This window comes from Haemaphysalis longicornis, unplaced genomic scaffold (assembly GCF_048455015.1).
Source record: "Haemaphysalis longicornis isolate Haplotype H1 unplaced genomic scaffold, Haemaphysalis longicornis Haplotype H1 scaffold_1, whole genome shotgun sequence".
Classification (NCBI taxonomy): Eukaryota; Metazoa; Arthropoda; class Arachnida; order Ixodida; family Ixodidae; genus Haemaphysalis; species Haemaphysalis longicornis.
Window position 1 is genome coordinate 214,046,309 of NW_027526203.1, and position 13,865 is coordinate 214,060,173.

A 13,865-nucleotide genomic window follows, 5' to 3' on the forward strand; every position below is an offset into this window, starting at 1 on the left:
TAATGCTCCCATCCAGAGCTGTACAGGGGCATCGATGGAGGGACTTTAGTTGGCACCAGAGTCCAGGCGCTCTAGCTCACAACACACAGCCTCGAGCACATAGCGTGGTGCTACTTGTGTGTGGCGCCACCGGTACGACGTGCAGGGTTACGTGCCTTTAGCCACAAGGTACTTTGTGCTGTAGGTGTACGTGCATGCTCCCTACATGGTTCTAGCACACACGATGGCCAACTAACAATTTCTACCGAATGAGCAATTAGTGCCCTTGGTGACAACTCAATGTCGTAGTTGGTACATCAGCCAATGCCTTAATGACTATAAATCTGCTTTTGATAAAGGTATGCGGGTAACTCCATATTTTAGTGTGCCTTAATGAGAATGGAAACAGGCCACCGAATTATAATCTTGCCCCGCACATGGCCCACATGCCCCCTGTGGGATTGGCGGACTCGCAATTTGACCTTCAAACTGGGGAGTTGAGGGAGCGTAGAGGGAGGGCCGGAAGAAGGGAGAATTTGATATTTAAAGTTAGCAAGGTGGAAGGAGTGAAGCAATGGTTGAAAGTCTAGGCGGTGTTCGTGGGAGGGACTGGAAGGATGGAATAGGGGAGAAGGAGCAATTGGATCATCAAGAACCGGCATGTTAAACATGGCCTATTAGTGGGCTTAACTCGGCTATTCTTGGCATTATAACTTAATCGTAGGCGATAACTCGCATACCTGCACAAGCATCAAATGTGCGAGTGAAATCTGTCAAGTCACGCTACCCTGCTTTTCCGTAGCACGCCACTGCCTACAATGCTCTTAATGACGAATGCATAATCTGAAGCCGCGGCAACAAGATAAGGAAGTACAAGGCAGTGCGGCTGCACATGCTCGGACACTATCTAAAACCTAACGCAGCTCTTAAGTTTGCAGCACGCCGTTCCGACACTCTCAAACAGGTGCGTAGTCAGCTACATTGGAGCAAAATATATTCCAATGGGACCAAACCCACCAAGAAATCCGCTCCCAGAGCCACGGCTAGCTACCCAATCAACACGTGGTACACATACATTTTACGCAGCAGGGAGCCGCTTTTGCTACTCTCATTTGCCCACTGCAACGGTAATGCAGGGCTCCTAACTATTCTTTATGGTATGCCAACGGTGTATCAAGAAGAGCACAAGTCGCCTTTTTGTGCAGGGTTTAAGTACGGACCAGTAACCACCCCGGTCTAAAAAACTGGTCGGGCCGGTCAAAAACCGGGCAGGTGGCATCCCCATTTTTGTGGAGGATCCTTGCGCTGCTGAGCCCAAGGACATGGCTTCAATCCCAGCCGAGGGAGCTGTTTTTTTCTGATCTAGAAGCAAAACGAAAAGGCCCGTGTGTTCAGATTTTGGTGCCCGAGTCCCAGATGGTCAACCTTAACCTGGAGCCCTCCACTACAGTACACCTCAGTCCAAGTGAAGCTTTGCCACAACCCCCCCCCCCCCCCCCCTTTTCTTTCAGGCCGAGATCCCAATGCCTAAAGGCACTTGATAGCCTTCTCTAACACAAATCCAGAATGCTTGTAAAAGTTATCTTGTTTTGCCGGCTTACTTCACACCAGTGGGGCACCCTTGAGCAAACATACCTGCCAGGTTTGCCGGGATGACATTAGGGAGATCTGACAGGGGGGGGGGGGGTTGTAGCAACAACAGAATGGGTAACCTTAGACTTTTTTTATTTACTCACAACATAGCAGGAAATCAACTGTTTCTTTGTCCAAACTACCAACAAGCTACACCACTTAAGTGTTCGACGTGGCTGCCGCTACCCCTTTCGGAAAGTCCCGGAAATAGTACTGAAAGCGCAATACAAAACAGCAGGAACTGAACTGTTTTTTTCTTTCGTCTAAACTAACAGCAAGCTACACCACTGGAGACTTGCTAAATCTTCAGAACTGCCGTCCAGAACGGCCGTGTTCGTGCGTAAATGAAAGCGACGGTGGCGCTGCCCTTCTATCAACAGTAAACTAACAATGAGACGAACAGGTTCACCGTCTGCGCACGGCCGACTACGCTTTTTAAGCACTTCTCTGATAACGATGCCGATTGGTGTAGGGTTCAGGTCACGGTATACCTCCGGTATACCGTGACGGTATATCTCCAGTGCATTGCGGCCAGAGTGGGAAAAAGATTTGACCAAAGACGGGTGCATTTTCGGGAGATTATTGTTTCGGTCGTACAATCGTACAAAACCATGACAATTCGGGAGTCTCCCGGAAAATTCGGGAAACCTGGCAGGTATGAGCAAAAGGCAGAGAGGGTTTACGAAATGCATTACAGCCACAAACAACAGACAGTGGAGAGCACAATGCCATCTTTATTCCCACTTCACAGAACCCAGCAGGGAAGGGGTGTGGCTGCTGGACAGGCCAAGTGCGAGAGGTTCAGTGGGGGAGGCAGGAGCAACCAGGCACTTTACGCACAGGTGCAGGCTTGTGCGCTGCACTTCCGGAGAGTGCCAGGGTATACCACTACATCACTTGTACAGCTCCACACAAGGGCCCACTGTGCTCAAGCTCAGAAACCGTAAGATGGCCCAAACTGGCAGCACGCCCTGTGGCTTCACAAAAATCATCTCTGAAGTACGGCACTGCTAGGAGCAGCAGATAACAACCAACACCTCCATTGGAACACACAGCTCGCTCCCTCAGGGGCTCAGGGCCTGTGGACACCAGGAAGGCAGCACTGAGCCACGTCAGTGAACAGAAGGTGGCGAAGGAAGCGGGCTGTCGGTGCACGAGGAGGCATTGCCACGAGCTGTTTTCTTTTTTCCTCCCTCTCTCGGTACAGTACAGAAGGGGGCAGTAATGCTGCAACACACCAGGGGCTTTCACGACAGGCAGCGGAACCGTCGCATCGGGTGTGTTGTGGCATCATATGCCTGGCCTGACCATAGGGGCCCTCATTAGCACGAAGACGGCCAGAGAGGCTGGTACAGCGTTCGCCAAGTGGCGTGCACGGGAGGTGCACCAAAGGGCTGGCTTCAGGCCAGATGCAGGGTGAGCAGAACACAGATGCATGCGCTAAGAGTGTAAAAACCCGACACATGGATCACAAGCGGGCAACAGTGGGCTCCACATTTGCCCTCAAAAGGATTACGTCTGCAGCAAACATCAAACACGTCGAATACAGAACCACGTAGGTGATCACGTTGTTTCAAGTGTGCACTAAGCTCAGAAAAGAGACCAAATTGCTCTCTTTCCCACTGACAAGAGTTGAAAGCACGACACAACAGTATTGCAAGGGCTTGGGCCGCCGCAAAGTTCATGCATATTGTGTACAGAGGGAGCCAACCTTTTTGAAGCAGAAATAATAAATTGAGACAAAAAAAAGTATTTTTTTTTAAACATGCCTATCATGCACTCAATATCTTAGCTTAAGAAGAAAAAAAGAGAAAGAAGAGAGATAAAACCACCCGCACATGCCTCCAATAAATAACGTACGTATTTCCATTTAATGGAAATGGCCTGCAGCATTCGACACAGAACATGGCAAACACATTTTCCCAAGGTCTTATTGCTTTCCCATTATTACAGAGCAGCCCCACTGCCCCCTTTGTGTATGTTTCTTTCCAAAGCCAAGACCCAGGCCATGACAAATGAAATGAGCAGAAAGGGGAGGGGGGACAAAATGATATTAATAAAAAAACAACCCGTAATTTTCACAAGAACCGCGAGGAAGCACAACCAGACACTTTGAAGCAACGAGTGAACACAACGTAAGAGCCAGAAATGCAACACCATTTACAACATTGTGGGCTGATGCACCCACATCATTGGACTGTACAGTGTCCACATGGAAAAGGCTGCACCAATTTCACCTCAACGCTTTTCTGATAGTTACACTACTAGGTCGGCCTGTATGTAGGACCACGTAAGTTCTAGAAACAGACTGGGATTTTACAAATATACACACATAAAACCAGTGCTTGGCCTGTCGAAGAGGTTCACTGCAATGGCACAGGGCTGCCCCAGTAACAAGAGGATGACAGTACTGGCCTGTTTGGATAACATGAGCCAATCGGATTTTTTAGTTAAAAAATGTTTTCTTTTTCAGCAATCGCTGATCAACATATGGTAAGGGGGCATGACTGCTATGCCGGAAACAGTTTCAGGGCTCCAGTGAAAAGTGGGAGCACCTTGATAACGCACCGAGCTACTGCTCCGCGGAATGCAAGGAGCCAAAGCTCTGCAGTCGGCTTTAACTAAAAACAAATGGCCGCCTTTCCACGTGTGCGATGGCACAAGAAGACAAAAGACTTGAATGCGACAAGCACAGCCAAACCCCAAATTAAGTCTCCGGCAGTTGTGTAAGCACACTGCAGCCACAACCAGGCAATGACTGTGCCTCATCACTGTGTCAAGCATGTGTAAACGTAGAAAAACTGACTAGCCATATTTTCACAAAAGGGGAGGGGAGGGGGGGGGGGGTGGGGGACGTGCACGTACACAGTTTGTCTCTACCCGCCCAGAGCACCCCACCGCATGCTCAGTGAGGAATGACGTACACACATTTCACACTTATTTACAGTGGAACAACACATGGCTCTCAAACTATTAGTTGGGAACAGTGTAGTGGAACATTATGTACATCACGTCGGCACGCCGCTCCACAAGACCGAAGCAGCAGGCTTAGGGGAACTTAAGTAGGCCAATGCATCAGGAGCAGGGGGGAGGAATCAATGTCTACAGGGTGCGTGCAACTGTTATGCCGATGACGTCAAAGAACAGCGCAGGGTTGAAGACCACCAGCTCAAAATTGGGAAACCAGCATTGCCTAGTCTTCGCGAGCTCCACATGTGCCCCTGAAAGCCAATTACGAAGTGGCTACCTGAAGGCACTGCCTCGCAAGCCACTTTGACAGGAGTTGGGTGGAAAGACGCTTCAATGCAGCTCATTAAAGACCAGCCACAGAGGTATCCGAATTTCACTCCACATTCAATTCCTACGGCGTGCACGCCCACAGCCAGGATGTAAGGACAGTACGTCTAAGGCACAACTTAGCTCGAGTAGCAACCAATCCAAATGTAGTCAGTCTAGTGAGCAGTCATCACGAGTGCAAAAAGGAACACTTTGAGCTAATGTTCATCAAAAATATACACGCTGCGACCAGTCTACACGATGACAGCGCCCTGCCATCTCTCCTACAGACGCCTGTTGCACACTGCAGCAAATTCCTACATTTGTGGTTAAGCATGGTCACTAGTTTCTTCAACGTAGCACATGCAAGCAACGTGTGACAGCACAATCTTAGCTCTTGTTTCAAAGTGCAACAAAAAGACTGCAGCTTAGCAAACCTTCTGTAGGGAAGCACTGTACAGTGCCTAGCTTAGAATTACTGAAGAAGAGGTAATAAATAAGGAAAAGAGACACAACAACCAAGGAGGAAACGGGGGCCCCACAGTACCCCTACAAAAGTGGCCCTTGCAAGGGGCTGCAACGGACCCGTGCAGATGACACAAACGAGCCCCATGTGCAGCTCTACGGCACGCGGCACTTTCAAACTAATGCCTAGCATTAACGAGAAGTCCCAAGTGACGAACAAAACACACCAGGGTGCTTTCACGAGCATTTACACTAACCAAAATGCCTGGAAACAACACAAGGCCATTCCTCTCATTGGGGACACCCGTTTCCTGTCGCAAGTTTTGTCACAATTGGTCTGCTGAGCACAGGCAGTCGCACTTGGAAAAATTTTCATGCCACGCACACGTCAGGGCAAACAACGAATGGGAGCAGCGCACCCGGCCACTATCAACATAAGGGTGGGGGACAAAAAAAAAGATATAAATAAAAGCTATACATTTACATAAGCACGTTCATTCATCAAAATCATTTAAGGAGCTTCCGCTGTCTTAAAAACATTAAAAACCATTCAAAGTACAACCATAGAAAAAGCTTCCAAGTTTTTTATAATGAAGACTATAGATAGTCTTTTTATGTTTTGTGAGCAGTTGCGTATTCTCGCCTTGCCCACTGTCTTTTAACCAATTCTATACTGACTGCTTCTGCAATTGTGTACAGCTTCTTCTTTGCTTAAAAGTTACAGACTCCTGAAATGAACAGACAGTAAGCACCCATGCTCCGCTTACTGTCTCGTGCCCAAAGGCCCATCAAAGAATGTGAAAGGAAGGCCCAAACATCACTGCCGGTGCCCCGATTGTGAACAAGATGGCCATCGATTCTTGCCAAACTTGTACCTCGTCTTCCAACCCTGTGGCCAGTTTTCTGTGCACCTTAGCAGGACAGACAGCTTCTACGCAGAGCAGCAATACAGAACCCAAGCGAACAAGGTGCCTGGTGAGGGCACAGGAACAGTGGCAGAATACAAACCGGGCTTTAGAGCACGCAAAACAAACAGTACTGCAAAGCCCCACATACTCGGCCGACGTTTTTTCCTCTGTTTTCAGCACGTTACGCCATCAATGCACACTGCCATTTGAAGCCAGAGGCAAGAAATGATAAAAATACCAAGGTGCCGACATTTGTGGCCTGTAACACTGGTCACCCTCTGACGCGCAAACAACCTATCACACACCAACGCTGCACACTATGCTCTGACGCTGGCTACCCATTCATTCTCCACGCGAGGGCCTCTGGGTCCCCCCAACCCCCCTCAACAAGACGGCTCTGTGCCCGAGTCCCGTGTTGCTCTGCCTACTGGCACAAACATGACATGGTGACGCGTGGGGAGTGAAGCCACAGGAGGGTGCAAGCTGAACCAAGCGCTCTTCTTCAATATGGCAACTGCTTCCGTGGGCGTTTGCGCCGTGCCCTTCCTTCTCACTGGTTGTCTTGGGAGTTGTCCATGACGCTGGCTAGCCATGCTGCCACGTCCACTTCTTTTGTCTCGTACCGCGTGATGAAAGGGTGCTCCTGCAAAGCCGCACACAATGGATCAGGCTCCGCCCTCCCCCCCCTCCGGCATCCCCACCACAATGCTGGCAAGGCCTCCAGGGACCAACGACTGAAGCTGTTGGCCAAGTCCAAGTTTCCCAGCCCACACGCACAAGTATCACTTGAAACACGCAAAAATGGCACTGCTGGCAACATTGCAAAACATGCACGAGCACTTTTTAGCTATGCTGCCTGATAGCCGAGAAAAGCACACTGACAGTGACACTCAACTATCATGCTGCTTACTTTTACGTGTACCCGCATATGAAGGAAAAGTGTGCCGAATCATGCCCTGGCCTTGTCTCTTGGCATCCACAGGGCCCTGAAGGCAAGGCAGCTTTGGCGGAAAATGCACAGATAGATGGAAGTGGGCTTTTATTTGATTGCGAAATCATCAGGTATTAGCGTTAAAGGGACCCTGCAACACTTACCATGGACTACTTGGAATGTATTTTGGAGTAAAGTCTATTGTCTAAGCAATCTCCTCCCTCAAGAATTATGAAAATCCGGTCACTATCACCGAAACTACGCGCGATGAGAAATCGCGCATAATTGTTTCCTCTCAACTCGACCGCGGACAATACAACGAAAGCTGCACGCTCTCTCCCGGAGAGGGGGGCGGCTCGCGGCATTCTTTTCGGCGGCCTTCCATATATCCCATGCTGGGAAGTTTTCTCCTTTTCTCCGCAACGTGGAGGGGTCTATTTCTGGTCTGGTGCCACAAAAAAACAGGCATGGCTGCCTGCTCGCAAGCGCACGCTCAGGCTGGTAGGGCATTTTTGAAGCAATAAACATTTGTTGTCGAGTGGTCTCATTGACAGGGGAGTGTTGAGGCCGTCACTCAAACTCCGCGAGCACTCAAAACACAAAAGAAACACCAAAACCGTGCATACAGGTGCAGGCATAGAAGTGGATGGCACACAGCACTGATGACGGCGGATCGCCACAGGAAATGCGAGAAATAACCTATGAAGTTGTCCAGCGACAGCCAATCGGACAGCCATGGCCAAAATGATGTCCTTTAGGCCATCCCACGGGTGCATAATGAGAAGAATGGACCTCTCCCGGGGTACGTCACGTGGCGGCCGTGACGTCACGGCGAGTGCACGGGCTGGGTGTGGCCAGGAGGGTGGTCGGCAAAACATTCGGACCGGCGCACGGGGCGTATGCAGTGAGGCTGCATTAGACGCGCGCAAAAGTGGAGTTTTTGTTTATGTGTTGGCTTTTCTGATGCCGGTGGGCTGCTGTGCTCTCGGCTACGCAAATCTTGCGAGCAGAATCAGTGGCATCAGACTTTTCGGAGTCCCCAAAGAGGTAAATTCGGCGGGTATTCTGGATTCACGCAGTGCGCCGAAGAGGCTGGCAGCCAAAGCAGAGAAGTGGTCTGCTCTTACTCATAGCAACATTTCCTATTCTCAAACTTCTGCTGTTCTCCAAAGCGCAGTCATACCGTCTACATTGGCAGTCCGCACTAATTACTGCCATGAAATGATGCTGTTTATCAACAATCTGCTATCAATCAGCACCAGCAGAAATAGTACGGGGGGTGGGGGGCAGAGGGAAATTTTCTTGCTGGGAAATATTGTCATGTTTTGACGAGGTAGAGTACTGTATTAAAAAGACAATGAATGCCTAACCTGCTTAAGCAACGTGAAATAAATGTTTCGACGGGGGATCCGCGATAGCCACCTGCCGCCAGATCGACCACGGCAAGTTTGGTCGTATGGGGGTCTGTTCAAGAAGAAATTCATTGCTTGTAAATGCAATAAATTTTTACCTTGATCAGGGTGCGGCAAAACAGAGATGCTTGCCGTGCTCACACGTAGCATCATGCCTTTGCCGCGAGATGGGCCACTCATGCATCTCGAAAAATCTGTTTGCCCTGAGCAACGGACTCAGTGAGTGTATTCTTTTGTTGCGGCCTCCCAACGCTGGCGTATGTAGTGGGAAGTACAAGGACACCACCTTTACCTATCATGAAATAATGACTACCGATAATTATTTCAGTGCCACTATCGCAAGCTATACGCACTTACCAGATGTGGCTGCTATGTTACCCTCGCAATGACGATGAACCATTTCACGATTTCACTGGGGAAAAGGCAACAAAACAATCGGTCAATTACGTAGAGAACGACATCATCGCGATATTTTTATGGGAATAATTTTTGGCTTTTGCTCTTCATATTTTTGTTTTGTTGCTGCTTATTTTACTTTTTATTTCTATCATGCTCTACCTTTGCTTTTTCCCCTCGACATGAAATCATGTGTACGCCACTGTCTCCGGGCGACGCAAAGAGACCAAGAACAGGGAGCGTATACGCTGCCTGAGGCACCGCGCTTAGCTTAAGCGGACCTCGAAAGCAACAATGAATGAGCTTGCCTTGGTATGTGTCCGAACACAAAGAATCTTAAAAAACATTCTTGGAATGCGTCGCAAGAGCACCAACCTTCAGAATGACTCGTTTAGGCTGTTCTGTCACGCACTGATTATCCGAAAGCGTCGCCCTTCAGTTGACCTTATGGTAAACGAAAGTGTTGCGGAGGCTGTAAATGCGGAAAGCTACATGGAGGTGCGACGGCCAGAGCTAGGATAGCTAGACCTTCACCTGCAATGTAGGCGGCCAGTGACGGCCCGAACCAACGGCACATCGTTCCTTTCGGGCGCCACGCGGCCAGGCCGGGCCGTCGGCGCAGGCGCGTTCGGCCAACCACCACCGCATTTCACGGCCCCCAGCAGGCGCCACCCGTCGCGCACGTGCGCTTCGTGACGTCACGGTGTTTACATACAGGGAGAGGTCCATTGAAGAGAGCGCGGTTGGTTTCTCCGTCTTTCACAGCAATTTGCGCACTTACCGCTTCACATGCGGGTGTAACATTTGGCGCAGGTGTTCCTGCCAGTGTAATCTAAACGTCGTGCAGGTTTACTAGCACTGCACAAAGAGTGTTGCAGGGTCCCTTTAAAGCAAGTACAGTATGGCAACACACAGCTTCAATGTGAAGACAGTGCTGCTCAAAGCCTTTGCCAGGTCATTTGAAAGGAAGCTAATGATGGCATCTAACACAAAAATCTCTGTTCAAATGGTTTACTACTGCCAGTGAAGTTTCAAATGGCTGGCTATATGACACACCTACAGCTGTAATGACCAAGTTTAGATGCAAACCGTCACCACCTCAGAATTCCCGACACTTCTGGCACAACACTAATATTAATACTTCTAGTATAAACGGGAATTAGGCCAACCCCTCCGGCACAAGTGCTAACCCTGTGCAAATATCTGACATCTCGTGTCAGTAGTACGATGACAGGTGCAGAAACGAAGTGACATCCTTACCAGCAGCTTCCTGTACTTGGGCCTCTTGCTGTAGTCTTTTGTGAGGCTGTAATAGAAACAAAAAGAAAACAAGTATTACATGCAATATTCAATGATAGTTCAAAACAACTATTAGAAAATTTGCATTGCCACAAGCCTTTACACAGCTTTTCACCGAAGACCGATTCCATCAAGCTGCAATACACGAATTTTGCCACTCCCCCACAAAGCCAGCAGTCCTCGCTATTTTTCTGCTAGGTGTACCTAAATAATATTAAATGAGCTGCTCAGACAGCCTCCTTAGCTGCATCAAGTGGTATGTGGTACTGATGTCCTAGAACATAAATTAAGAATGTTAATTTTTCTTTGCCTAGTCTTACGGTAAAACAGGGTGCGAAGATGCCCCAGTTCTGCCCAAGCACCAAGTTCCACAGGCTTGCGACTTCAGTTGGGCACCAAAAGCCTACTCTGGCCCCTTGCTTTGGCTGGGCTATGCGTCAATATGATGCACCCGTTGGCCATGAGCTGCTTGCAATATTTTTGTTCCGGTCCTTACACCACATAAAAACTTCAGCCAGAACGAGCATTAAGATTTGAGAAATATTGCTAGGAGGGGAACAAAACAACCGAGAGGAGCCCCAAAAGCAGCATCCTGGGCACACGAGTTTCTGCCGCACAGATGTCTTTTAGCAGTGACTATAAAATACACCGAACAGTTCACCGAAAGACAAGCACCGAAAGAGTTCATGCGAGTGTGTACATGCATTCACTGCATGAGCCAACAGATCACAAAAGAACTTGAAGTTTTATTTAAAAAATGACTATCGGGGTAGCATTCCAATCGGTAGGCTACAGAACGTTTCGTAAAACCATAACGAACGAAACACAGTGCCACGCGACAGGATGTACTGAGTGCATTTTATGCAAAAGCTTTTAGTGCCCAGCCTAAATGTCTGTTTCTCTCCGGGTTCCCAAGACGAAATCGCATGCTACATGTCCTTTCTGACTTCTACACTCGCTTTCCAATTTGCAGGGGATTAGGTTTGCAACAACGGCAACTCTCTGGCTTTTTTGAGTGGTAAGACTCCGTCTTCATGAAGCGCCCACCCAGCTTGTGAAAGAGGGTCACCTATGATGATCATTGAGTAGGTGGACCAATGGCTAACTTATTTGAAACAAAGACAAAAAAATCGGTAAAAACGTCGACCACATTCTTCACGAAGAGTAGCTTAGCAAAGAAAGTGTTATCATAAAATGCTTTCCTGAAGTGCTCCTGTAGCGTTCCTCCTGAACGACATGTTGAGTCAGGCAAGATCACTTTCTTTGAAGCTCAAAACTGTTCAATGAACCGGCTTACAGGCGGACCCAAATTAAGCCATCTTGAACTTTCATCCCTTTCCCGTTTCCCGCTAGATACCCTTGCAATGCCCTCTCTATCTCGGCCCCTTGGAGTTAGTCACGTGAACTCCTGCCAAGCTTTAATCATCATCACCACCAGTCTATCTAGGCCCACTGCAGGGCAAAGGCCTCTCCTATTAATCTCCAATTATCCCGGTCCTGTGCTAACTCGCCAAGCTTTATTGCAAAGCAGATAGTAAAGCGTGAACCGCATGGCGCGTTTTTACGTGCGATTCGTGCGCGTCGGCGTTGCGAGCGCGATATTTTCACGCCCACATCGGCGATATCGCGCCCGCGGCACCTTCTACTTCGGTCAGAAACTGACGCGCGACGCGCGCGACAGTGGGAGGAGCTTACCGACTTGCCCCAATGGGAAGGCATGTGCCACATGGCGGAAGTTTTGAAGCGCTCGGGACAGCCAGCTGGCTCAGACAGAGATGCTTAGGCTTACTGCCCCGGCAGATATTGCATGGGCGCTTTCACTAGCGGCGCGGATGATGGTTTATACGCCTCGAGCTTCGCGATCGCTGCGCCGCCTGCCGCCGCTTCTCCGCGGCGTTGACGGGATTTGCGCTGCGTGGCTGATAGGGGCTCGTGCAGTGTTTTGGTTCTGTTTCGCTTCTTTTCGCCTTTCCGCGCCCTAAAAAGACTTGTTATGGTGACGTCTATAGGCGAAGAGTACGTTTAGGTCACTTAAAAAGCAGCTGCGTCTTCGTAGAGCGCGCGATCGCCTGCAAGAGCTACCCGGGGATGCGGTTCTGCGCGCTTCGTCGCCGCTCTTCCGGGAGTCGGCGACGGCAGCAACATTTCACCCATGTCATCTCCAAAACATCAGGCACAATTGAATTCTGCTGTCGCCTCGTTTAGACCTGATACTGGCACAATGAGAGGTTGGTTTTATTTTGCAGCGTGGACAACGAATGCGGCTTCGTTTCGAATATACGTCGCAGAAAAATATGTTTCGGGGATTCGGGGATGTGATTACCCAATCCCGCACAATAACGTATGCCTTTTATAAGAATATAAACCATGTGAAGATGTTAAGTATATTCCAAGCCTGTGCGTCGTTAAATATGTGCCCACACACGCCATATAGCAAGAACCAAGGAAAGTTAATGAAACCGCGGAAAAATAAATTCTGTGCAAGTGCGGAATTAAGAAACATAATAGCTCTAACGGAAATGAAAAAAGTGCAGCTTCTGACATGCTAAAGACGTTCGTCTAAACATAAGCCAGGTAGGGTTCACTAGACCAACTATACGCGAAATGCGCTGCTATTGCGCGAGACATGGGGGGGGGGGGGGGGGGGGGTAGAGGAGGGGGACGCTATGTACAAATGTGGAGCGGAATCAAGCAATGAACGTTTTAGTAATCCCCCACACAAATCTCTCGTTCCCTTTCCTTTTGATTTTCTACTTCAACGACGAGCTGATCGTACGGCGGACGCATTTTTGGAAGTGTACAGGGTAGGCTGTTCAACAAACGATGAAAGGTGTCGTTGGAAAAGTGTGGTATGTGATAAGGCCCTCTGATTTCAGTTTATGGTTTATTCTGCAGGCTCCCTGTGCCATATGACGATATTTCGAAGAAGCATTTAGTCGGGGACGCGGATTATATTCTAAGCCCGTCTCCGCGCTGCTCGCAGAGGATATATGTAGAACATGGTTTCTCAAAGTGGGTTCCGCGGAACCTAGGGGTTCCGCAGGCCCCTCCTCAGGGTTCCGCGAGCCACTGATAAATTTTCCCTGGTTCCACAGTCGCAAAGTCTTCTATGGTGAACTTGAGGTGCGATCGATCTAAGGAACCTCCATTACTCACGCCCAAGTGTCAGTAAGCACATCTCGGCGCATAACAGAAACGCGCGAGCTGCGCAATAAATCTCACCAGCAGCTTGTAGCCATCCAGACTCCGAAAACGGGCCACGTGGTTAAACTATTGCACTTGAATCTGGGCCTTATATTACCCCCATGCGCATTTCTCCTGTTTGGAGATAGGTGCCGCTAGCGTACGCATTCGCGTAAAGTCGACGGGGAAAAAAAACGATACCCTTGCTTGCTTTTGAATTTATTGCACGTTAATGTAGCATTAACGAAATGAAAAATGGCGGGAGGGGGGGGAAGGTTCCTTGGCACTTAACGGAACTTAGCAGGGTTCCCTGGGACCAACATGCTTGAGAACCCCTGATGTAGAAGATGAGTGTTTGCGGGCGCTCTCCTCACGACAAGACGA

The 13,865-nt window shown here is 49.1% G+C and overlaps 1 protein-coding gene across 1 annotated transcript in view; it reads right to left on the minus strand.

The window, feature by feature from the left end:
• Window positions 1-2,325: 2,325 nt before the first annotated feature.
• The window catches only part of LOC144141554 (dual specificity mitogen-activated protein kinase kinase 7-like), a 52,074-nt gene continuing 40,534 nt past the window's right edge, over window positions 2,326-13,865 (minus strand). The window contains exons 8-9 of the mRNA XM_077673099.1: window positions 10,260-10,305; window positions 2,326-6,903 (exon numbers count right to left, since the gene is read on the minus strand). Of these exons, the coding sequence (XP_077529225.1) occupies window positions 6,811-6,903; window positions 10,260-10,305 (139 nt within the window). The 3' untranslated portion in view covers window positions 2,326-6,810. The remainder of the gene's footprint in view (window positions 6,904-10,259; window positions 10,306-13,865) is intronic.